Source organism: Doryrhamphus excisus, chromosome 2 (genome assembly GCF_030265055.1).
Source record: "Doryrhamphus excisus isolate RoL2022-K1 chromosome 2, RoL_Dexc_1.0, whole genome shotgun sequence".
Lineage (NCBI taxonomy): Eukaryota > Metazoa > Chordata > Actinopteri > Syngnathiformes > Syngnathidae > Doryrhamphus > Doryrhamphus excisus.
Genome location: NC_080467.1, coordinates 3754722 through 3780224, shown reverse-complemented (window position 1 = coordinate 3780224; position 25503 = coordinate 3754722). Strand labels below are relative to the sequence as shown.

Sequence of the window (25503 nt, the reverse complement as noted above, 5' to 3'; positions counted from 1 at the left end):
GAGTGTGCCACCACAACACAGCATGGACACTCATTAAATACACACGTGAAATATGTAAACCAGGGGTGGCCAAAATGCGGCGTGTGGGCCATTTGTAGACCGCATGTTTTATGGGCCTGTGAGTGGCACATTGTAGAAACTAGAATCTAAAAACTGGAAAAAATAAACAAAAAAAAAAGCTTTGAGTAAAAAGAAAATACAGAAGTGTAGACAGAGGGGTCCATTTAGCCCAAACTCGAGACTAGCAATGGTCATGTTATGCGAGTGTATGTGTAATACATGTGTGTACGGGATGTAGTATGCCAGGCTATTTATGATACATTCATATTTGTGTGGCACATACCCAGGGGAGATGGCGGGCCTTTAATTAGTTTGTTAATTTATTATTATGTGACTAAATGACTAGTGGCGTCATTGGCTTAAGTTTTTATTGTGTTACCCTGATTTCGGTTGTTATTTGTTTTACGTAATTGTCTGTTTATTGTAACTTTAATGGTTGCTAAAGTTGATGCTAACTAGTAGTAGAACATGTACTGCGTATAATAATGGATGCTACATCATCTGGTTGAAACGATATTGAATCAATGAACAAAAATATGAATTAATAATATAATGATCTTTATTGCCATATCGACCATATCATGTTAAGTAAAAGCTGTAGTTCATGCATTAATTGTTTTTTTGTTTAATAGTTATATTTTGTCCCACTTGTCACCCCTTTTCATGTAAATGTATTATTGCGCTTTAAGCAAGTAAAAGTCTGTTTTTTCCGATGACTTTGTTAAATTGACAAAAATTTAAATAGAATACTTGGTTACTAAAATATTCCATAGCTGCTGCAGGTCGCCGTCAAGGCTTCCAACTTCCATGATGTCCACTGACCTTTACTCTTGTTGGCATCAGTGTAGGAGTAGCCCGGAGCCTGGCCCGTCTTGCGTCCAAACAGACCCCAGAGGTTGGGCCCCACCTTGTGCTTGCCCCCATTTTCCACTGTGTGGCACTGGGCACACTTCTGCACAAACACCTTCTTTCCCTTTTCGACGTCTCCCATAGTCAGCTGGAACGAGACATTGTTCATGCTTTTAAATGAATTGACAAATCATTCTAGTAAAAACACTGATGGTGCAAATGGCGTCAGTTCACTATCAAAAGTAAGAGTCAGGAAACTACATAAAAATGATAAAATATTTAGGGGAGTAAAATCATTCTTGTGGATGGATTAAAAGCCCCCCGCTTGTCCTCGCCTGTCCTCCGTAGTGTGCTGGGTGAAGGTCATTTTAAGTGTGTACTGTGGAGGCTCGTGTTACTTTCCTTACCGTACACATTACGTCATCAGCTACTACTCACCCTAGCTAGTATTAACCGCTCGGCGCCAGTTTTTTCCACCGTGAATGGTGGCTACCTGTAAGTGACAATTAATGTGCTAACGTTGCAGCCATTGTGGTACAAATAATGCCGTTTTGACAATCGGTAAAGGTCTAAGTGTTAGCGGATGTAGCCCGCCAGCTAGCTTCGGTGTGACCGTTAACATCCAACATGGCGGCCGAGTCGCCCCCTTAACCGAGAAATTACTAACCTAAATGCATTTCATTAGCGGCATCGACAGTTTGGTTTGTTTTGGAATAAACACGAAAAAGCTTTCTAGTAAGGGGCTGTTCCAGAAAGCCTTTTTACTCCTCAAAATAGGCGGCTATTACCAATATATGTGTTGAAGGATGCTTGAAGGATGCCGGCGTCGATCGGCAGACATCTTTAACACAGGGCACTTTCATTTCATTTATCAAACGGTATGAAATACATGATATCTCTCAAGAGCGATGTTATGTCTGTATTGCGCTAACTAGAAGTCATTTTGAAAAATCTCAACGCAGTTACCTGTACTTTTCAGTCTTCGGGAATAAAATCGCCCAGGTAAATGCCTCTCGCCGCTACGGGACACCAACGTTGAGTGAGTGGCGGTCGCACAGAAGGTCACTGCAGTTGTAGGCGCCGGCTTTTGACGTCACACTCAGGCCACGTTTCAATTCATACGTGCTTCCTTGTGTAAGTGTTTCCGTTTGTAATCTCTTATTGTAAAATGGAAATTATTGATTTAGAAACTGCATAAAATCAGTCATTTGTCATTTGTGATCATTTGTGAATAATACTGTAATATCTGTGACTTTGTGTGTTGGGCCTTTAAGAGGGCGGGACTTGGAAAGTGACGGTGCCACGTCACAAGTGAGAGAGTGAGACTGAGTGTGACGCTAGGTGAGTGAGTGTCTGGAGAGAGCGCCAGCGAGGAGCGAATTGTGTGCGTGTGTTGGCGTGGGTTGTGGCCCACAGCAGCCCAGGTGTGAGTGAACTGTTGACCGCTGTTAATAAAGCGATTGACGTGCATCGGCGACGTGAGTGTCTTCCTTACCACAACCAGGGGCATGACTTACAGGACAAATTCATATGTCATCTTTGGAGTGTGCGCGCGCGTGTGTGTGTGGTGCGTTTATGATCATCGGTCACTTTAAACACGTGTCTGTGGAACAGTGCTAGCAGTTACTGACAGTTAGTACATTGAGTTGATACACTTCACCTTAGCGGTAGTGGAGCGGAACTCGAACTCATGCTAATCTTCAGTTAGCGCATTAAGGGATCAAGTGGACCTGAGGAAAGAGCAATGTAACATTTCCTGTGTTTCATAAACAACGCAAATAAACTACTGTGCCTTCGAAGCGTGTGTATGAATCGTGAACACAAGAAATGTAAAAAAAAAAAAAAACACAAAAAAAAGTTCAGTTATGTCTTGATTTATCGGGCCAGACTCAGCATATTCGCAGGCCGGCTGGGGCATCAGGGAAAAGGTCAAACTAACAAATGATAAAGCTGAGTAAAAGTGCTGAAGTGCAAAATAAACCGCTAGAGCAGGGGTGGGCAAACTACGGCCCGGGGGCCACATCCGGCCCGCCAAGTGTTTGAATACGGCCCGCCCAATCTTTCCAAAGTACTTCATTTAAACTCAACATACAACCTGGCATCATGGCCTGAGCCAACCTTTTGATGGTTTTATCAATTTCGTTTTTTGACATGGTTTACAAAGTGCTCCTGAAAAAAGGGACACAAGCACATAATAATAATAATAATAATAATTATCATTATTATTAGATTATTATAATTATTATTAGAACTATTATGATTATTATAATTATTATATTAATGCTAATTACTATATTAATTATATATAATATTATTGTTATAGTTGCATATTTTACATAATAATAATATAATAATTATTATTTTAATTTTATTGTAATTATTATAATATTTTATTATTTTTAAAATATTTAAATATAAATATAAAATAATAAATAATAATAGCAGATTGCATGACAATTTTACAGATACAATAATACCAGGTGGACTGTTACGTGTAAAATATATAGTCTGCCTAAATGTGCCCATAATACTGCCAAAAAGCAAAAATACATTAAATATTCATGGGTGAAATTGTTATATGTATCTATGTGAAAAATAAATAAAAATGTACTGTTGTTGTGATGTAAATCGTGGAACTCAGGAATTTGATAATTAGCATGCTTACGTGTGATTTATAATGGAATTTATACAATGAAGCTCCTATATTTTAATATCACATGTACATGTAGAGCATTTCATGAGTAAAACTTATATTCAAAATCATTTGATAATTTATGATTGACTTTATTTTATTGAAATCACATCATGGGAAAACATTACATTACATTACATGGAAAAAAATGTGCAGTATGTAATTGGTACTTTCAAACAAACACATTTCTATGTATCACAAGTTCAGACATTCTGGTCTACATTTACATGAACATAAAGTGACTTACCGAGCTAAAAAGCGGTAAAGTGCAAAATAAAAACATCAAATATAGGCTATAGAATATAGAATACACTGTTAGGTGCAATAAGGTGCAGTTATATGCACGTTCAAGTTCCCATTCTGTGCACAACAACCTACACGAGTCTTCCAGAGGAAGCTGGACTTGAACGAGATGTTTCTTCATCGAGTGTATTCAAATAGCATAAACACATCAATGAGTACTGGAGATAAAATACACAATAAATCATAGAAATAATAGAATTCAATTTATTCAATAAAGAATATTCATTTTGCACTCATTCAGCATCACTCCAACAAACAGAACACGATCTTAGTATAGAAATCACAGCTTGTAATGATTCATCTTGGGAGGTGCAGCACGGTGGATGAGTGGTTAGCATGCCTCAATCGGGATCAGACCGGGGTGTCCTCCGCCTCTCGCTCAAAGTCAGCTGGGGTAGGCTCCCTACACCTGACAGGTGAACAATGAAGTTAGATCAAATGTGTATATACATGTGTATATACATGTGTATATATATGTAATACTTACATCATCATCTTGACAGCGGAGGGGTTGGCGGCCATGGTGGGAGGTGGTGCTGTCGGGGAGGGGGGTCACAGTTAACCACTCGTTATTCCTACCATTATTTGGTCAAATCACTACCCATAATGTATATACTGCAACAAGCGAGTCAGACGCAAATGCTTCAACAATCAAGTTACAGTCGAACCATGCTTTCCAAAATGGCAAAAATCTGACTATTCAGACTTTTGACTCCAATTTCAGATCAACCTTTGCAATAAAAGTTCATTTATTCATTCCTTTTTTTTTACCACTTATCCTCATAAGAGTCGCTGGAGCCTATCCCAGCTGTCTTCCAGCGAGAGGCAGGGTACACCCTGGACTGGTCATGTTACGAAATTATATTATAAAGTGACATGTTTTTAAATGAATTACAAAAATATATGAGCCTATCTAGTAAAATATTCTCATTTATTTGTTATTGTGTATTAATTTAAAAGACTGCGTCTCGCTGTATTGCTCAGGCTGCACTACAGCGTCTATTCACAGGCGCGATCCCACTACTGAGCGGTACGGGGGCTTTGACCTGCTCCGTTTCCGACCTGGGCCGGTGCACCCCTCCTTAGGCGACCTGGTGGTCCCGAGCTCCCCCCGGAGCACCATATCGGCACCGAACTTAGCGCGGACACCCGATCGACATAGTCCACTGCAGCTCAGAACTCCTGGGCTCAAGCGATCCGACAACCTCAGCCTCCCGGTAGCTTGGATTACAGGCACGCGCCACGGCACCCGGCGAGGGTAGCTGTCAGAAGTGGTGCTTTTGACTTGTACCGGGATGTATGGTGACCTCTAGTGGCGATGTGTGAAAATGCCCGAAAATGACCTCTCCTTTTGAGATTTATATTCATGACGACACACGACGTCCACACGACAGTCGTGAACCTGGGAGGTACTTGATTGGCCCCCAACTGTGGATGAATGTAAATCTCAAAAGGAGAGGTCATTTTCGGGAAGCGCTGTCGTTTCACGCAACGCCACTAGAGGTCACCATACATCCCGGTGACGTCACTATAGTACAATTCAAAAACAACACTACTGTGTGCTGCCTTCGCCGGGTGCCGTGGCGCGTGCCTGTAATCCAAGCTACTAAGGAGGCTGAGGTTGTCGGATCGCTTGAGCCCAGGACTTCTGAGCTGCAGTGGACTATGTCGATCGGGTGTCCGCGCTAAGTTCGGTGCCGATATGGTGCTCCGGGGGGAGCTCGGGACCACCAGGTCGCCTAAGGAGGGGTGCACCGGCCCAGGTCGGAAACGGAGCAGGTCAAAGCCCCCGTACCGCTCAGTAGTGGGATCGCGCCTGTGAATAGACACTGTCGTGCAGCCTGAGCAATACAGCGAGACGCAGTCTTTTCAATTAATACACAATAACAAATAAATGAGAATATTTTACCAGATAGGCTCATATATTTCTGTAGTTCATTTAAAAACGTGTCATTTCATAGTATAATTTAATAACATGACCAGTTCAGGGTGGAGCCCGCCTCTCGCCGGAAGACAGCTGGGATAGGCGGTACAGAAACTGGATGAATGGATGAACATATGCATATATTTACTTTCCATCTATGTCCTACAGTGCCTCCTCCTGGAGAAAGTGTACAACTACATGTCATGTCATCAGCTATATACCGTAGAGTACCTGTACTGACCAAAAGGCAACCATCTCAGTTTAAGAAGGTAAATGGGTAGACTGCATTTATAAATTCATATTATATATATATATGATATATCATATATATATTTATATATTCATATTATCCTCCAGCAAACACACTATTTTAAACCAATGTATATGAGATAGTATGTCAAATAATAAGCTGATTTTGAGTCCTCATATATACATTACACTATTTTAACATGGATGCTTAGTATTAAATGATGTTCTTCTCACGTGTCAGTAATCCACTCATGACTCATCCACTCGTCCTCATTAGGGTGGTGGGGGTATGCTGGAGCCTATCCCAGCTGACTTTGGGTGGGAGGGGAGAGGGTACACCAGCAAATTGCAGTGTATCAATATACAATAGAAATAATACAGTGTGGCCCCATATATTATAACCCTGACATCACTTCCTGTGCATCTGTCACTTCGCTAACCAACACATTTACAGCAACACGCACGAGCAAGTCTTATTTATGGCTTATCATATCTTATTATGTCTCCTATATTAGGTAATACAAGTGTAAAGGTGACCATAGGGGTGTTATTTCATGTTTACAGGGCTCTAATAATGTTTTTGGAATATGGGAGGAAACCGGAGTACCTGGAGAAAAAACCGACACACGCACGGGGAGAACATGCAAACTCCAGACAGAGATGACTGAGGGTGGAATCGAGGACTCTTAGCTGTGTGGCCTGCACGCTAACCACGTGAGCACTACGCAGACGCTATGAAAACATAACACCTTTTTTTTTGATCAATTCTCTTTGCTTTGACAACACATGCAATGAGTTATTTTCCATGTAATAAATGGTAGGGGGCTGGGCTATATGTGAAAGATTAGGCCACACAGATTGTAAGACCTGGGTCGATTCTCCGCTTGGGCATCTCCGTGTGTGCTTTTCCCAGTCAGGGGTCGCCGGAGAGAGTCCAACTAATATTTACGAGGACACAACAATTAGTTTACGCAGGAGACAAATTTCCTCGGGCAAACAAATGATTGAAACTTGAAGCTGTGACTCATCTGCATGAATCATGACTCACAAGGGCTGAGAATCAGTTTCTGAAAACGGGTTTCAGTCTTAAAATTTACTCCCCATATAACCCAGACAGTCCATTACTTCATGGTGTGAGTGTGTTGAATTGTAAAGGTGTTTCATGTAAAAATGAGACATTTAAAGACAAAATGTATTATTATAATTGTATCTTGATACAATGGCTGAAAAGCTTCTCGAGTCAAACTTTGAAAAACTGAAAAGTTCAATTTAATCAACCACTTTAAAACTTTAAAATTGTGTAAAATACATGTGAGGAATTTGAATCAGGTTATTGTTATAAATATCTCACATACTTTGTTTTAAAAGGTGCGTTTGTTGAATATTTGAAACGCTAGCGTTAAGCAAGCGCCTGTTTACCAAATATGGTCACACCGGACAGGTGCGCGTGATTCTTTCTACTGTTGACGCAACGTCAATAAAACATTCTATCCAAGCTTACTGTGTACTTTTAGCACACATTTGGGAGCTTTTAGTGACATTTATGCATGGAAGTCAATTCTACATCAGTAAGAGTTTGTGTATCAGATGTTTTGGCCATTTTTATGCATGAAAATGCTTAATTTAGGCAAAGATATGCATATTTTTAACAAATAATAGGCCATATTCAGCCACTCAACATTGATGATTTCTTCTTTTTTTATATTTATTTTGAAAAATCTAGTGAAAAACCGATTGAAGTTGACAAATTCAATGTGTAAAGTGGAGATGCAAAGTCCAAACTTGGAAATAATCCCACATAATGCATATGTGGATATTAATCCAATATGGATCCGAATGTTCGGGTGTCATATAGCCGACCTATACGTCATCAAAAGGTACGCGCAGACGTAGGCCAAAGTTACTCTTGGCATCCGAAAATTATTTTATAGATCCGTGTCAGTCAAGCGGCCCACATCAGTGCGTGATGTCAGTGTTTTGTGCGCATGCGTGTCACTTCCTGGTCGTGTTGCGTTTACATCTGATACAAAAGTCACATTTTTTCGGTATTACAGTAATCCCTCGTCACTTCCCGCTTTAAAAATTCAAGCGGCTCACATTTTTTCAAAAATGACATTCATAATCATGCTGTTTTATGGTTGAATATGGCCTGTTAGCTTTAACATTTATGAATATTTATGAAATTAATTGCAAGCATAAAAATAGCGAATTGAAGAAAAATACAAATACGGTAAGCCCTCGTTTATTACAGTTAATTGGTTCCTAATAAAGAAAATATTTTCATAGTTAGAGCATAGGCGACCTCTTTATGACTTTGTAAATAGATTTTTTTACCATTATTAGAACCCTCCAGGCATGGAATAACACCCCTATAGTCGTCACCAGAATGTCATGTAACAGAATGTTATAACTCTCATGCCCCCCTACCCAACAACACACCACAGATACATCGCAGCCCTGTGGGGAATACTGTACACCATAATTATCAGTTCAGCACGTGCTCATATTCTGCAATGTTTTGCTCTCTACCTTTCGGTCTGCTCACATATTTTTCAACGGATGATGCGAGACGTCAACAACGAACTTGTTGAGCGTAATAACGACGATCATTCAAATCCCTTGGCAGCCTGGTAGTACCTTTAATGATGAAGGCCGCAGCCAGCAGGCGTAGGTGGTAGGTAGGTTGGTCGTCACGTGTAAGCTCCTTTGACCTTTGTTAGGCCAAACAGGTTAAAAAAAACCTTTAAACACACAAAACTAGAAATTTAGAAACATAATCCAACAAACCATAATCAAACAATATTCACCAACATCAAATAATTCAAACTAATTTTAAATCATTTTAACTAGAAATTAACCATGAAAATAAGTGTGAAATACCCATATTTAAACCACCCAAACAAACAAATTAAATACAAATTAAATACATTTTTGGTACAATTATTTTAGCTTCACAAATGAACCCAACTTTAGTTCTATCTTTGTATATGTCGTCGACAGAGCGATCACTCACATCTGGAAGGAGCGGAAGAAGAGTGGGAGAAATCCCAGGGCTCATGAACGCAACACCACGGGTGGTTGGCGAGACAAGATGGAGGAGTCCAACGCCACACCGAAACAAGCCACGGAAAACCTCGACGACCCTCCCAACAGCCGCCTGTTTCTGGTCACCAGCCGCGCCGTCACCGAAGATGAGCTCAGGGAGAGTTTCTGCGTGTTCGGGGACATCCAGGGAGTGTGGGTCGTGAAAGATAAACAGACAAAAGAGTCCAAAGGCATTTGCTATGTGAAGTTTGCCAAATCGTCTCAGGCCTGTCTGGCCATGGAGGAAATGCACGGCAAAGTCCTGGTGGACGGAACCAAACCTATCAAGGTGAAGGCCCGGGAATGTACCGGAACCGGTTGTTTGTGGCTGGACTTATTTACATGAACGTGTACCTTACATGGCGGTTAGCTACTATGCTAACATGCTAGCCAGGCAGACACGAGTGGCAGTCAACATATAATAACGTTAGGATGCTTTTAGTATTGATTAGCTTGTATGCTAGCTAGCATTAGCTTGTCTTGTTGCAGTCATTTTCAGCTGGCTCTGCATCATTGTGTCGTATAAGCTGTATTTGGTTATGGTAATTAATCAGATTAATCAGATTACAATTGCATGGTACTTTTACAATCAGTAACTGTTACATTTGTTCACTTCCTGCTTTCCTAATATGGTTTAAGGTTTTTTTTTAATTTTTTTTTTAATTTTTTCATTTTTTTTTGTCACAAACTGAAGTACAAGGTCATATGACCATACGATGACATAATGGGTACCATAGTAACTATCAATATAGTGATATATATAGCACATCATGACTGGTTCAAGACTCTTCATCCTTGTATTTAGCAAATTAATTTTTCTTTATTAATTTATTTTATTAATTTTATTTAGTTATTTTAATTTTTTTTTAGTTTTTGTCACATACCGGAGTACGAGGTGATATGACCATCCAATGCCATAATGGGTACCATAGTAAGTGTCAATATAGTGATATATATAGCACATCATGACTGGTTCAAGACTCTTCATCCTTGTATTTAGCAAATGTATTTTATTTATTAATTTATTTTAATAATTTTTATTTTTTTTAATTTTTTTTCATTTTAACTAATTTTTAGGTAATTTTTAGCCTTGAAGATGAACTATATCAGCAAGTTGAAGTATTTGCGATTTTAGAAATAAGGAGTTAGTATGTTCTCTGTAGGCGGCATTATGAATTATCCTTACTGACCTTTTTTGCAGTGCATTTAGCAAGTGAAGATTGCTTTTATAGTTATTAGCCCATATTTCCACACAATAAGTAAGATATGGTAGAACCAGAGAGCAATAAAGAGTGTGGAGTGATTTCTGATTGAGAACAATTTTTGTTTTGTTCAATATTGAAATATTTCTGGCCACTTTGTTTTTTAATTGTAATATGTGGTTTCCCGCTCATATTTTCACCTATTGTGAAGTGACATTTGCTCACCTTGTAGGTGTTTATCGCCCAGTCGCGGTCGTCCACCAGCCACAGGGACGTGGAGGATGAGGAGCTGACCAGGATCTTTGTCATGATCCCCAAAACGTTCTCCGAGGAAGACCTGAAAAAGACATTTAAGGTACACCGGTTCATCCCCTTTGACTGGCTTGTCCTCGGTATTGAATGGAAAAAATGGAACCTTCTAGTATGTGCAGAATCCAAACAGAATAAGTTTGTATTTTTTGCGACTTTTCAGGAGTATGGAGACATTGAATATTGCGTCATCATCAAGAACAAGATGACAGGAGAGAGTAAAGGTTTGGGCTATGTGAGATACCACAAACCCTCCCAAGCGGCCCTGGCCATAGAGAACTGTGACAAAGGTAAGAAGGTTAGATTCTTAGCAGGCCTGTCTTCATGTCCTCACCGTGGTCCGCTTAGCTTACAGAGCCATCCTGGCGGAACCTCGCAACAAAGCCTCTGCCACAGAAGACAACATCAGCATGATGGCCAGGAGCGACTACTGTGCCGACTCCACTAATCCTTACTCCTTCCCCATGGGTGCGGATTTCATTTGGATCCACGTCATCCTGGTGACTGCTTTGTCCCTTCACTGCTCTCCTTGTTATCCAGGCTCAGCAGAACCACCCAGCTACGCGGTGATGGACCGATCTACCGGTCATGGCCGCATCGGCGACGTCTCCCACTGCCTCATGATGTCCACACGAGCCGCGCTGACGCAGGAGCAGATTTTTGCACTGTTTGATATCATTCCCGGGATGGAATACTGCGAGCTGCAGCGTGACGCTTACGGGATGACCAAAGGCCAGTGGCGGCGGGGCATGGGGGGGGGGGGTGTGGCGTGATTAATGAGGACTTCATGCTTTTAATAGCGCCGTCTTGTTGGCCAACCTGCAGGTCAGGCTCTGATTCGCTACAGCAACCTCGGCTCGGCCGTGTACGCCAAAGAAAAACTCAGTGGATTTGAGTACCCACCAGGGAACAGACTCTTGGTCACTTTTGTGGACGATGGAGAAGATCGAAGCAGGTAGGCGTACACACACACACACACACACACACAGAGTGTGTAAAACTGGTGTGTATTTCTGTGTAGCCCAGTAGGTCGCATGGCCATGCAGTTTGTCTCCACCCAGGTGATGTCAGCTGTGTGGAACGGACCCTCCAGCAGTCAATCAATGAAACCTCCCGTGAGTTGTTGTTGTTGTTGTGTTGTTGCGTCCGATTACGATGTTCAAAAGCCTTACTTTGATGATGTTTTTTCCCACCAGGGGTTCCCTGCACCCCCGGCGGTGTCCCGCATTCAGACCGATGTCAGTCTGCCGGCCCCGAAGAAGCTCGCACCGCCCGACAGCAAATCCAAGGAGCGCTTGTTTGTCGTCTTCAACCCCTCCCCCTTGCCGCTGGACGTGCTGGAGGACGTTTTCTGGTACATTCTCTTCATCATTGCTTGTTTTAGACAGAGATTACTCAGGTACACGAATCCATCCTTAATCCCCATTCATTGGTTCCTCACCCGACTGTGATAAGTGAATTTCCACAACATAGAATCCCTTATTTATAAACACTATATATTTGTAGTTGGAGCTAAGAAAACCTCTTTACGTCTTTTAATGTGCTTTTTAACATGGTTAGAGCCCTCTAAACATGAAATAACAACCCTATAGTCGCCTTTACACTGCTATTACCCAATATAGTAGACATATTAGAGAAAATAAGACATATATAGACTCACACATGAGCATTGTGAGTCCCTTTTTGATTTTTTTTACTTCCTGTTCCGTCAACATTACTGACATGCTATTACTTATATTGGGTAATAGGAGTGTAAAGGTGACTATAGGGGTGTTATTTCAAGTCTAGAGGGCTCTAATAATGTTCCACCGTATTTAGAAGGTGGTAAACAGGTTTCCTATGTCTTATTTTATCTTACAGTTTCTACGACAGTGGGTAATAGGAGTGTAAAGGTGACTATAGGGGTGTTATTTTAAGTCTAGCGGGCTCTAATAATGTTCCACCGTATTTAGAAGGTGGTAAACAGGTTTCCTATGTCTTATTTTATCTTACCATGTCTACGACAATGGGGAATAGGAGTGTAAAGGTGACTATAGGGGTGTTATTTCAAGTCTAGCAGGCTCTAATCATGTAAAAGGTATTTAGAAGGTGGTAAACAGGTTTCCCATGTCTTATTTTATCTTACCATGTCTACGACAGTGGGTAATAGCGGTGTAAAGGTGACTATAGGGGTGCTATTTCAAGTCTAGAGGGCTCTAATAACGTTCCACCGTATTTAGAAGGTGGTAAACAGGTTTCCCGTGTCTTATTTTATCTTACCATGTCTACGACAGTGGGTAATAGGAGTGTAAAGGTGACTATAGGGGTGTTATTTCAAGTCTAGCAGGCTCTAATAATGTTCCACCGTATTTAGAAGGTGGTAAACAGGTTTCCTATGTCTTATTTTATCTTACCATGTCTACGACAATGGGGAATAGGAATGTAAAGGTGACTATAGGGGTGTTATTTCAAGTCTAGCAGGCTCTAATCATGTAAAAGGTATTTAGAAGGTGCTAAACAGGTTTCCCATGTCTTATTTTATCTTACCATGTCTACGACAGTGGGTAATAGGAGTGTAAAGGTGACTATAGGGGTGTTATTTCAAGTCTAGCAGGCTCTAATAATGTTCCACCGTATTTAGAAGGTGGTAAACAGGTTTCCTATGTCTTATTTTATCTTACCATGTCAACGACAGTGGGGAATAGGAATGTAAAGGTGACTATAGGGGTGTTATTTCAAGTCTAGAGGGCTCTAATCATTTAAAAATGTATTTGGAAGTTGGTAAACAGGTTTCCTATGATTTCCAAATCCTATGTATGAGTGGATGTATGAGGGTGGGATGTGAATGGTGAGGGTTTGCCGCACACAACAGCTTTAGCTAACATTCTGACTGATGTAAAAAGGGCTAATGGCGTACATGGATGACATCTAAGCTGTTTTGTCTTTTCAGCCGCTTTGGGTCTCTGATTGAAATCCACTTGGTCCCGGGGAGGAAGGTTGGATACATCAAGTATGCAGAGAAGCAGGTGAGAAGCTGGCCTTGCAGCCCCATCGCCAGGTATGTGTTGAAGGTTTGATTCGGTACATGGGGGGTGTCTTCCTCTTGCACAGTGTGCGGACCACGCCATGGCGGTGCTGCACGGTCAGTTCATCAACGGCGTGAAGATGAAGGTGATGCTCGCCGATCCTCCCAGAGAGGAGTCGCACAAAAGGCTTCGCACCTACTAGGACGTGATGACACGACGGGTAGGTGTTTTGCCGCGGTAAGAAAGGTCATGTGTAGAGCCAAAAGCATCCGCCATTCCATTCAGCCTTTTTTTATTGCAAGATTCAAATGAGTAAAATATGACTCAGCATTGCTATTGTTGACTCAGCACGTGCTTGCTGTACAGCCGCCGCGTGTTTATACAGCGTATCATCTAGCTAGCATAGAAGCCAACATGCTGGACATTGAACAAGAAGACATGAAGCCATGACAGTAGATGAGGCATGCGGGTCGGTGGCTTAACAGCTTGGCTTTTTGCTCAATGGCTAGCGCTGCTCTAGTGGGATGTGTGCTCCCGGTTTCTGGGCCTGAGTGAGGTTTGTTGGCGGTAGGGGTGTAACGCTGTCGCTGCGTGATGCTATGTTAACCCTGTAGGCGCTTTCATGAAAATAATTAACTTTTCCTCGGCCGCACGGTGGGTTAGTGGTTAGCATGTAGGCCACACACTGTGTTGGAATCTCGGCTTGAGCATCCCCGTTTGCGTGTGGCTTTTCTCCGGGTACTCCGCTTTCCTCCCACATTCCAAAAACATGCTAGGTTAATTAGCGACTCCAAATTGTCCATAGGTATGAATGTGAGTGTGAATGGTTGTTTGTCTATATGTGCCCTGTGATTGGCTGGCTAGCCACCAGTCCGGGGTGTGCCCCGCCTCTCGCCCGAAGACAGCTGGGATAGGCTCCAGCACCCCCCCGCGACCCTCGTGAGGAAAAGCGGTAGAAAATGAATGAATGAGTTTCTGGAATGATTAGAGCCCTCAAGACATTAAATAACACCCCTATAGTCACGCTTTAGCAGTTCTTTGTCGTATTAGGCTATATAGAAGACAGAATAAGAATGAATAAGACTTCTATAAAACTCCTGCTGGAACAGTGTCACTCTGAATGCCTTCCCCCGGGGAACCTGGGGCGGGCTCTCAAGCAAAGACAGCTGGGATAGGCTGGATGGATGGATGGATGTTACTGTTCCTAAGGCTGTGGCTTGAAGGAAAGTCAGCGCTATCATGTACATTTGTATGTCATGAGCAGCCATGACCAGTATCCGGCATACCCAATAGATTCATCAATACACTCTTCCTCATCTCCAAAGCAGCAGCATCATCACCACTCTATTAGAGTGGTGATGATGACTGCTGCTCCATTAGCGGAGTTTACCACTTCCTGTGCTAAGTGCACCGTACATCTCACCTACGGTATTTCCCCAAGCGCTTTTTTAGAAGGATATGTAGCGCTAATAGAAAGTAAAATGACGCTGAGATCTAGTGAGCTGTGAGTAGTCATTTCCCTAACAATATTCGTTCAAAAGAGTAATACATTTGCATCATAAAAAGAGCTGGAAAAAAATCCAACCTTAGGAATGCTTGACTTTCTTTCCCGTGACATCACTGCGTTGTACATTGGCGTGTGTGTGTTCCACAGCAGATGGACCGCCGCCATGCCAACAACATGCATGTCAACACCGTGGAACACACCCACAATGGGCGCGCAGTGATCAATATTTGACAATACCGTTTTTTTCTCTTTGAACTTCAGCATCACACGTTTCTATTTCACATATTTCCACTCTCCTTTAAAAAACAAAAAAACAAAAACATACATCATCCACCCCATCTCACCCATGCATGATCACTGTAGGCGGCATCCCCACTGATTGACTGACCCCCCCTTGGCACATGACCCGTGAGTGTGTGTGTGTAACACTGCAGCTTCTCGTTTCCCAGGCGACTGTTGTCATGACAAAACGACACGTTGACCTGACCAACCAACCGACCTACCGACCGACAGACAAACACGGAGACCCGCTCTCGGACCCACCTGTTGACATGACCTTGACACCTGTCTGACCTTGCTTGTAACGTGTGCAGCTCCTGTCATTTGAGTTCTTATTTAATTTTTTATGACCCCCCACCCCCATCATTCAAAAGAAATTCCTCAAGTTCAGGCTTGTTTTTTGTTTTTTTTTAACCCAAGTGTACACACAGGCATATAAGTAGAAATAAAAGTTGAAGCGATGTTCTTTCACCTTGTGTGTCTTTGTGCTACACCAGGGGGTGTACAAACAACTCAATTTATTTGGGGGGGCCAATGGAGCTAGGGTCTGGGTGAAACTGGGCCGCATCAGGTTTTCCACAAAAAAAACAAAAAAACGCATTTATTAAAAACAGAAAAATGAATAAACTGCTTTGGTTCCGATTTTCTACAAGAAAAGCTCTGATAAAACATTCCACTGTTCTCAAATATCTTCATTTTTATTTTTCTACACAAAATAAGATGAAAAATAAACAAATCAAGAATAAAGAAAATCAATCAGTAATAAATATAATAATAATAAAACGGCAAATAATACAAATTTAAGAAAACATATAGTTGGTGGGTAGACAAATTATTTTTTCAGATTAAAATGAACAAAGCATTATTAGAGCCCTGTAGACATGACAAAACACGACTATAGTCACATTTATACTCTTTTTATTTACAACATATTGCGCAACTGCAGGGTCTTGAGACACATGCTAACTCGCAAACTAGAGAGCTAGCGACCTAAACGGTAGCCTTCAAGTTATTTCCTTTAAACTTAAATAGCCAAAACTTACCACTTCCACACGGATAGGGAGGATAACTATTAACAGTTATTTAACTTTTAACATGAACATTAATCAAACGTAATAATTTTTTCTGGGTACATGATACCATACAGCATCCATATCAAACTTGAGCGGGCCACACTAACATTAAACTTTCATAATCAAGGCGGGGGCCTGAACTAGCGTCCTGCCGCGTGTTTGAGACCCCTGTGCTACACTGAACACCAGGCTTCCACTGTCATGGTGTACTCGTTATTTAGGTGGAGTATGGCTTATTGTTAGAATAGGCCTGTTTTGAGGCCAATGACAAAGGCCTGGGTGGAGGTGCAAGTTGGGCCAAAGAAGCGCCGTAAACGGAGGATTGGTACGATTTATACAATCCCCAAATCACACCCTAAATGCTAGGGAATCTGTGTGCGGATCAAAATGAGAGTCGGATGCACAGTATTTTATTCCTGTTGAATGACATGAACAACATTTCCAATCACACGACCTGTCCACAGGCACACATGATCCAAGTCAACAATTCCATGGTTTGGAAAGTTGAGGTTAAATACAAGATTTTGGGAACTTTTTCATTTTTTTTGCTAAGAACAGGCCGAGTTTCTTAGAACAGAATCAGCACTGTACATTTGCGGTCCAAGCGTCCAGAAGAACTTCTTTACCGGGTTGGTGGTGGCGAGCCCACCCAGCCGCACGACATGCTCCTCAGTCAACACGGCAGGAATACATGGAACACGGAGTCGGGCAATCATGACACGATATGAGCGGGCTTTATTACAGAGTCTCTTGAAGTGTCCATGCATCCATCAGTCCTTCAGTGCCAGTGTATTCAGCTCCTCGTCCAGATCCTCTAGATCTTCTCCGGTGAATAAGTTCTCATCCACCGGCACCTCCTCGTCGTCGTCGTCCTCCTCCTCCTCGCCTCCTCCAGCCTCACCGCCACCCTCAGCCCCCGACGGTCCGTTGGCTTCGGCGCCGCCACAAGCTCCATTCAACTGTCCTGTGAAGAAAAACCAGGAGACGACCGGAAGACTCAGGTGAGTGCACTCCATATTGGCTTGGTGATCTGGATCGTCTAGTACAGGGGTCAGCAACCCGCGGCTCCAGAGCCGCATGTGGCTCTCCAGCCTCTTTGTTGCGGCTCCCTTTGCAATGCTTGAATATTTTTTAGCACCCGTGTGGTGAAAATGCACGTCTTTATGAGTTTACAAAAATCCAACTTTGTGTGAGACCATGAATGCATCCTGACTGAGTTCTGACTGGTGACTGAATGAGCAGACAGGATGCTATCCAGTTCTCTCTGACAGGTTAACATGAAGGAAAATGAGTAATACTTTGAGTTATTAATTATTATTAATGAGTTATTTGACGATTCTAAAAAATAAATTAGAGCTCATTTAAAAACAAAAGTTTATCTCCAGTACTAGCAAGAGTACTCCAACTCGTCTTTTTTTTCCCCTCCAATGTTGTTTTAAACATACAACGTTTTGCGGCTCCAGGCTATTTTTCTTTAGTGGGCAAGTGGGTGAAATGGCTCTTTTCATAGTAAAGGTTGCCGACCCCTGGTCTAGTACTTCATAACGGTACTGATATCACCTGATGACGCTGCTTCTACTGGATACATTTCACAAACTAAAGACTATACTACAATATGCAAGCATGCATGTGATATATACGTACATTCATCCCTTGCTACAGTAAGTAATAAAATGATGGCTGTTCCGGGGTTGACTATAGCCTGGTACTAGTCCAATACTTCAACTTGCTGATATAGTTCATCTTCAAACAGCTAAAAATAATGCATAAGGGTAAAAACAACCAATTAGCAAAAAATGTCATCCAATACTTCTCTACAAGAGAGGAGAAATATGATCTCAGGGAAGAAGTACATTTGAAACACTTCTATGCTAGGACTACGTTTCAGCATATGGAATCAAACTATGGAATGGATTGAGTAAGGAAGTCAAACAATGCACAACGATGAGCCAATTCAAGAAACAATACAAGCAGTTGATGTTTGCTAAATACAAGGATGAAGAGTCTTGAACCAGTCATGATGTGCTATATATATCACTATATTGACACTTACTATGGTACCCATTATGTCATTGGATGGTCATGTCACCTCGTACTTTGGTACGTGACAAAAAAATGAAACATTTAAAAAAAAAAAAAATTAATTTAAAAAAACTGAAAAAAGATAAAAAAAAAAAACCTTAAAAATAGAAAATAAAAACTTAAATATATTAGAAAGCAGGTGAACAAACGTAACAGTGACTGATTGTAAGCTTAAGCCATATAATGAATTGACTGTCAAATTGTTTATTGGGGTTTTACTCCCACGTACTTGTACTTTGGTACGTGACAAAAAATTAATAAATTTTATAAATAATAAATTTAATAAATAAATTTAATTAAAAATTAAATTTTAAATTAAAATAAATATAATTAAATAAAAATTAATTAAATAAATATAAAAAAACAAATTCTATTAGCAAAGCAGGAAGTGAACAAATGTAACAGTTACTGATTGTAAAAGTACCAGATGGAGGGGTAGGATTTAATAAGCTTTGCTTCTTCCTACTCCTTTTGGACATGTGGAACTGTGAACTGATTACGGGATGCATTCAATTGTGGTCAGTAGACATCAGTAATGTGACATGTTAGATCACCTTTCGAAACCAAAAAAAAAAACATTATTTTGGAATAAAAATCAGGAAAACCTCCTGTTCTGTAGATCACTGTGAAAGTTACACAGGCATTCATCTTCAGTGCCCTCTTCCTAGTTTCACTGTCCTTTGCCAGGCGACATAGAACCATGATGAAGCTAACCAGATCTAGCCAGATTTATGGACAAGAAAACATATCTATACTATATATATATTTCGTCATACACTCGGATCCCATTTCCTGCTTTACGCTCTTATTTTGGTTTGTTTGGTGCAATGTGGTGCTTGCTTACCGTTGTCCTCGGTCACCTGCTGGGTTTTACTCCTGGAGGTGAAGCGATCCACGGCTGCGACTGTTATTCCCGTGTCGTCCACTTCTTGAGGAATGAAGCGGGATAAGTCTATGTCCTGGACCTGCGTGGTGTCGGTCTGGAGGTGAGAGGGAACACCGTGAGCAACAAGCACAAACGGACCACAAAAGGAGTAAAGATTAAATCACCTCTTCCTGATAGTCGGCTTCATCATCCTCGTTAGCGTATTGGGTGTCGTCTGCCTCGTCGTCATCATCGTCGACTAGTTCGGGTCGGAACTCAAACACCTCACGACCGCTGACCTGCGCGTCCAAGTTAAGCATGAGCACATCATCTTGGACACGTGACGGCATCACAAACTCACCACCAGCGACTTCCCGGCCTTGAAGTCGGCCTTCTTCTTCTCCATCTCCTCCCTCGCTCTGGCTATCTGAGGAGCAGACGGCACATATCGTCATGACGACGGAGGACACATCCCTAAGCAGGTCCGGACCTTCACCTCACCTTCTCCTGCCTTTTCCTCTTCTTCCACGCCAGGAAGGTCTCCAGAGTGATGCGCGTCACACTGGGACCCAGTGCTGCACGCTGAGGAGAAGACGACAACATCAGGACCTCGCGTCATGACCAAGGTCACTTCCACACACGCTCACAGCTTTCCCTCTTTACCTCGCTCTCGATCAGCTCCTCCATGGAGATCTCCTCCTCTTTCTCTTCCTTCTTTTTGTCCTTTTTCAGCACAAAGCCGGGCGGCAGGGCGTGGCGGTACATGCAGTTGTCGCCCCCTGCCGGGCACACCCAGAACCAGCCGTATTTGTTGTTCTCAATGGCCTCCAGGAAGAATTTACACACCTGCAGAAACCAGCAGCATCAACAATCATCAGTCCGTCTCAGCGCCCCACCAAAGGAGGTTGGTTCTTCATTACTAGATCAGAGGAGCCTCTGTGCTGGTCACTCATCAGCTCCAAATGAAACAGGTCGTTTTCTCACGTGACATAACACAAGTCCTGTTAATTTCGTCCAAAAACACCCCAAAATATGTACTTCATATTCAGAGTACTTTTATATGCACAAATCATTGGCAATGAGGAGTGGAACACAACTTTGAATTCACACCTTCTGAATCACATTGCTGCAGCTTGGCCCCATGGTGGGTTATTTACATGTGGCAGTCGTTATAAGAAGTACACAGTGAGTTGGTTCGGGTGATGCGAACCTTAGCATATATCAGGATATGATGATATAAAACGAAATCTGAGCTACAAAGCTTAAGCCATATAATGAATTGACTGTCAAATTGTTTGTTGGGGTTTTACTCCCGCGTACTTGTACTTCGGTACGTGACAAAAAAAAATAATTAAAATAAAAAAATTAAAAAATTACATTTTAATTAAAAATGAAATTTTAAATTAAAATTAATAACATTTATTTTTTTTTATAAAATTAATAAAAAATTTAAAAAATTAATCAAATAAATGTTTAAAAAACTTAAATTATATTAGGAAAGCAGGAAGTGAACAAATGTAACAGCTACTGATTGTAGAAGTACCAGATAAAAAAATTAATAAAATATTTAAAAAACTTAAATTAGGAAAGCAGGAAGTGAACAAATGTAACAGCTACTGATTGTAAAAGTACCAGATACAAAAATTAATAAAATAAATATTAAAAAAACCTTAAATTATATTAGGAAAGCAGGAAGTGAACAAATATAACAGCTACTGATTGTAAAAGTACCAGATAAAAAAATTAATAAAATATTAAGAAAAACTTAAATTATATTAGGAAAGCAGGAAGTGAACAAATGTAACGGCTACTGATTGTAAAAGTACCAGATAAAAAAAATTAATAAAATAAATATTTAAAAAAAACTTAAATTATATTATGAAAGCAGGACGTGAACAAATCTAACAGTTACTGATTGTAAAAGTACCAGATTGAGGGGTAGGATTTAATAAGCTTTGCTTCTTCCTACTCCTTTTGGACTGTGAACTGATTATGGGATGCATTCAATTGTAATCTGATGCATGCTAGCTTCATTGGTGACACCAAATTGTCCATAGGTATGAATATGAATGTTTTTTTTGTCTATATCTGCCCTGCCATTGCTTGTAATGCCTGTGCTTGTCATTAAGGACACTTTGGACTAAATTACATATTCCATATATATTCCATATAGTCTTACGATCTGAGTTTTGGCCTTCTTCTTCTCAGCCTCGCCGTGCTTCTTGTTCACGACCTCTTCCAGCTTCTTCTCGTCCCAGTTGTCCATGGTGTCTACACACAGCGCTCATTAGTCACATACTTAGATTCCCCTAACACAAGAAGAACCTCGGCTCACCTTTTTCCAGTTCTTCATCCCTCTCGTCCACGTAGACGCTCCTCTTCTCACACTTCCTCTCCATGGACAAGTCATGGCTGAACTTGCACTTGTCTCCTTTGGTGCACTGGCCCTGCTTGTAGAAGGCACACAGCACAGACTTTGGATCCACGCCTGAAGGGGGGACGAGGAGAGTGTGAGGAGCCAGCTTGAACGTGTACATGTCATTTCTGCGGCAAACAAACACGAACACCGCGACCTTTGCTGACTTTCTGGGCAGCCACGACGGGCTTGAAGAGCTCATTGAGCTCATCCAACTCTTTCTTCTTGTCAGCCTTCTTGTTGGTCTTGTCGGCCTCCACCTGGGCCATCTGCAGACACATTTCAAGTCTTACTTGCAACTTTTATTATTTTACAACATGGGAGTCACATTTACTTACCTGTCGGGCATTTTGCTGTCCAAATTTGACTTGTTGTGTGACGTTCTTGATGAACTTCTGCTGTTTGGCTCCTTTCTTGTTCTTCAAGCCAAATGTTTTGTCCTAGAACACCATAAACGTTTTCATGGCAGTGTTTGCCAAGATAAGATTGCAGTATCTAGTAGTAGTACTGAATTCACTGACTACTTGGTCATACTGGTAGAGAAAACACGGTAACAAGAGTAGTAACTCAACTTGGCTTTGTCTTGTCTCGTCTGTCGTAACCGATTACCAAACGATTGAATCGCATTCGACATGATTAAATGGACTTTCCGGTGACATTAAAGTACACGTCAAGTACATGAACGCGGTCCACTCGGTTATTATGACGTCATGCCGTGCCAGCAGCCACCGTTGTGAAAAGGCCTCCTGGCAGCTAGCTAGCTAGCTAGCTTAACTATAATCAATTTATGGCCAAAACACGAGTAATAATGAGATAAAATGTTCGTGAAATCAGTTCGTGTTAAGTAAAACAAACATTTCCAAAATTCCGGTCCCGTGTTGAGATGTTAGAAAAGACAGCTAGCTACGTGGGTCAAGCACACGCTGAGATGCTAACTCGTGATTCTTTTTTTTTTTTACCTCAATAATCTTTTCCTTTTTCTTCTCTTGCGTTTTTTTATTCCCCGCGGCCGGCGCCGGCTTCTTTGGAGGCATGTTGGCTCAGCTGAATGTGTAGCGTTAAAATCCTCAAGGTGTGTTGTGATTATTTTTATTTTCACGTCGGATTGTGCTGCTAATTCACTTCCACACTTGCTCTATAGCAATACGCCGCAAGGGTGGCGCTCCGCCCACGCCGCATGTGATTCGTTGACCTGGTATGACGTCATGAAGGGAAGCATGACGGGTACTGTGGTCCATGACGAGTGTCATAGCATTAAATAAGGAAATGTGCCTCATCGCTACTTCACTTCTGTCCAAATGATCAAATCAAGTAGTATGGTGATTCTACGTCACTTTTGAGAGCATTTTAAATAATGTAAACTTTTATATGTGATATAGTATAACTAAAAAGTCTTCCATTAATTTGTTAATTAAATAATCTGTTCCAGCTTTACCGTATCACATATGATGCAGTTTACAGTTCGGCCGCTAGATGTCAGTGTTTTACTATAATGAAACTTGGTAGTCGGGTTTCGTGTTGCCAGTTATTGCTTTGGTGCTGGAGGCTGCACAGGCAAACCAGCAGGAGTTTTAGCGCTTCAGCTGCTGATTGAAGTTGATTTCATTATATTTCACATTTCACTTCCCCGTGTGATGTCATCTGGCGTGTCGGACATGTGTGCTCTGGCTTGCCGGCCAGCGGCGTGGACACGGTAATCACCATCACTTTCCACTGACTTTCGTCAGGGAGATGTTCTACGTTCCATCTCAGTCCTCACATGCTTTTTTCCATATTTTACTGCATATTTCTATTTCATTTTTTCACAGCTTTTTTTTGTGACGGGTCCTCCTAGTCAAATATTGTTTGCTGTAGCTTGTCGTGTTAAAAGGCCAAAGGTCAAACACAGAAGGACATCTGCAAAGCCCCTAAGTGTCCTTGACTTTCCTCACTTTCACTTGGCTGAGGAAACACACGACACATGATGCACACACTACACATACCACACACATACTACACACACACACACCAAGCCGCGTGGGACGTCCATCAACAATACATTTCATACATTCTTCATTTATTTATAATTATTCCACAAAAAATTCCACCAACATTCATGTCATGGATTTACTGGATTGATAGGATTTCCTATTGGAAATATTTGATATTGTTTTTCTATGTTTTGGTTTTCACTTAACCATCTGCAGCTATAAGGAAAAACAACGTACCAATATATAGTATCCTTCACCAATATACAGTAATATTTCACCAATATACAGTATCACTCACCATTATATAGTAATACCCTCAACATTATACAATAATCCTTCACCACTATACAGTATCCCTCACTAATATACAGTAATACTTCACCATTATACAGTAATATTTCACCACTATACAGTATCCTTCATAATATACTACAGTAATACTTCACCACTATACAGTATCCCTCACCATTATACAGTAATACTTCACCACTATACAGTATCCTTCACCAATATACAGTAATACTTCACCACTATACAGTATCCCTCACATTATACAGTAATACTTCACCAATATACAGTATCCCTCACTAATATACAGTAATCCTTCACCAATGTACAGTATCCTTCACCATTATACAGTAATATTTCACCACTATACAGTATCCTTCATAATATACAGTAATAATTCACCACTATACAGTATCCCTCACCATTATACAGTAATACTTCACCACTATACAGTATCCCTCACCAATATACAGTATCCTCACCAATATACAGTATCCTTCACCAATATACAGTATCCTTTACCAATATACAGTATCCTTCACCAATATACAGTATCCTTTACAATATACAGTATCCTTTACCAATATACAGTATCCTTTACAATATACAGTATCCTTCACCAATATACAGTATCCCTCACCAATATACAGTATCCTCACCAATATACAGTATCCTTTACAATATACAGTATCCTTTACCAATATACAGTATCCTTCACCACTATACAATATCCTTTACAATATACAGTATCCTTTACAATATACTACAGTATCCTTTACCAATATACAGTATCCTTCACCACTATACAATATCCTTTACAATATACAGTATCCTTTACAATATACTACAGTATCCTTTACCAATATACAGTATCCTTTACCAATATACAGTATCCTTTACAATATACAGTATCCTTCACCACTATACAGTATCCTTTACAATATACAATATCCTTTACAATATACAGTATCCTTTACCAATATACAGTATCCTTTACAATATACAGTATCCTTTACCAATATACAGTATCCTTCACCAATATACAGTATCCTTTACAATATACAGTATCCTTTACCAATATACAGTATCCTTCACCAATATACAGTATCCTTTACAATATACAGTATCCTTTACCAATATACAGTATCCTTTACCAATATACAGTATCCTTTACAATATACAGTATCCTTTACAATATACAGTATCCTTCACTTGACCAAAACTGACCAAACTGTCACGCATGCAAAGGCATGGTTTAGTTAGGTTTAGTTATTTTTCCTACTTGGTTTTCAGCAGAACATTCTATTCTTGTGTATTTTTTGTGTATTTTTTGTGTCTTTTTTGTC

At 40.9% G+C, this 25503-nt stretch overlaps 3 protein-coding genes and 1 long non-coding RNA gene across 7 annotated transcripts in view; 1 reads left to right on the top strand and 3 right to left on the bottom strand.

The window, feature by feature from the left end:
* Positions 1 to 2017, bottom strand: part of LOC131109321 (cytochrome c) — a 2893-nt gene extending 876 nt beyond the window's left edge. Inside the window, exons 1-2 of one of the 2 annotated variants that reach the window (XM_058061225.1) lie at positions 1876 to 2017; positions 883 to 1057 (exon numbers count right to left, since the gene is read on the bottom strand). In XM_058061225.1, coding sequence (XP_057917208.1) covers positions 883 to 1051 — 169 coding nt within the window. In that variant the 5' untranslated portion in view covers positions 1052 to 1057; positions 1876 to 2017. Of the gene's footprint in view, positions 1 to 882; positions 1058 to 1697; positions 1723 to 1875 lie in introns of those variants that run through there. The other variant, XM_058061215.1, reaches the window with a different exon arrangement.
* A 1675-nt stretch (positions 2018 to 3692) lies between these two features.
* On the bottom strand, positions 3693 to 9534 carry LOC131109348 (uncharacterized). 2 transcript variants are annotated; one of them, XR_009120731.1, is made up of 4 exons: positions 9091 to 9534; positions 8715 to 8818; positions 4392 to 4440; positions 3693 to 4313 (listed from the first exon to the last, which is right to left on the bottom strand). It is a non-coding gene; the product is annotated as an uncharacterized LOC131109348 (long non-coding RNA). The 2 variants fall into 2 exon arrangements; XR_009120732.1 differs by having other exon boundaries at positions 8715 to 8788.
* On the top strand, positions 9114 to 15934 carry rbm45 (RNA binding motif protein 45). 2 transcript variants are annotated; one of them, XM_058061190.1, is made up of 11 exons: positions 9114 to 9450; positions 10596 to 10718; positions 10836 to 10962; positions 11021 to 11140; positions 11213 to 11404; positions 11498 to 11627; positions 11694 to 11787; positions 11869 to 12026; positions 13602 to 13677; positions 13763 to 13897; positions 15634 to 15934. In XM_058061190.1, the coding sequence occupies exons 1-10, from the start codon at positions 9169 to 9171 to the stop codon at positions 13877 to 13879; spliced, it is 1419 nt and encodes a 472-aa protein (XP_057917173.1). In that variant the 5' UTR covers positions 9114 to 9168; the 3' UTR covers positions 13880 to 13897; positions 15634 to 15934. The 2 variants fall into 2 exon arrangements, with proteins under 2 accessions (XP_057917173.1, XP_057917164.1); XM_058061181.1 differs by having other exon boundaries at positions 13763 to 15934.
* A 996-nt stretch (positions 15935 to 16930) lies between these two features.
* On the bottom strand, positions 16931 to 23090 carry zc3h15 (zinc finger CCCH-type containing 15). The gene is made up of 11 exons (XM_058061202.1): positions 22859 to 23090; positions 22238 to 22339; positions 22057 to 22168; positions 21819 to 21971; positions 21663 to 21754; positions 20147 to 20329; positions 19985 to 20065; positions 19845 to 19910; positions 19669 to 19782; positions 19463 to 19598; positions 16931 to 17500 (listed from the first exon to the last, which is right to left on the bottom strand). The coding sequence occupies exons 1-11, from the start codon at positions 22931 to 22933 to the stop codon at positions 17307 to 17309; spliced, it is 1308 nt and encodes a 435-aa protein (XP_057917185.1). The 5' UTR covers positions 22934 to 23090; the 3' UTR covers positions 16931 to 17306.
* Positions 23091 to 25503: the final 2413 nt, after the last annotated feature.

Bases quoted from the DNA above. Each gene is read 5' to 3' on its own strand.
- rbm45 (XM_058061190.1), top strand. From the start codon at position 9,169: ATGGAGGAGTCCAACGCCACACCGAAACAAGCCACGGAAAACCTCGAC. The intron at 10,719-10,835 runs GTACACCGGTTC...GCGACTTTTCAG, and splicing joins ACCTGAAAAAGACATTTAAG to GAGTATGGAGACATTGAATA. The intron at 11,141-11,212 runs GTGCGGATTTCA...CTTGTTATCCAG, and splicing joins TCCTTACTCCTTCCCCATGG to GCTCAGCAGAACCACCCAGC.
- zc3h15 (XM_058061202.1), bottom strand. From the start codon at position 22,933: ATGCCTCCAAAGAAGCCGGCGCCGGCCGCGGGGAATAAAAAAACGCAA. The intron at 22,340-22,858 runs GTAAAAAAAAAA...ATGGTGTTCTAG, and splicing joins AAAAGGAAAAGATTATTGAG to GACAAAACATTTGGCTTGAA. The intron at 17,501-19,462 runs GTAAGCAAGCAC...TTTTCTTCACAG, and splicing joins GCAGGTGACCGAGGACAACG to GACAGTTGAATGGAGCTTGT.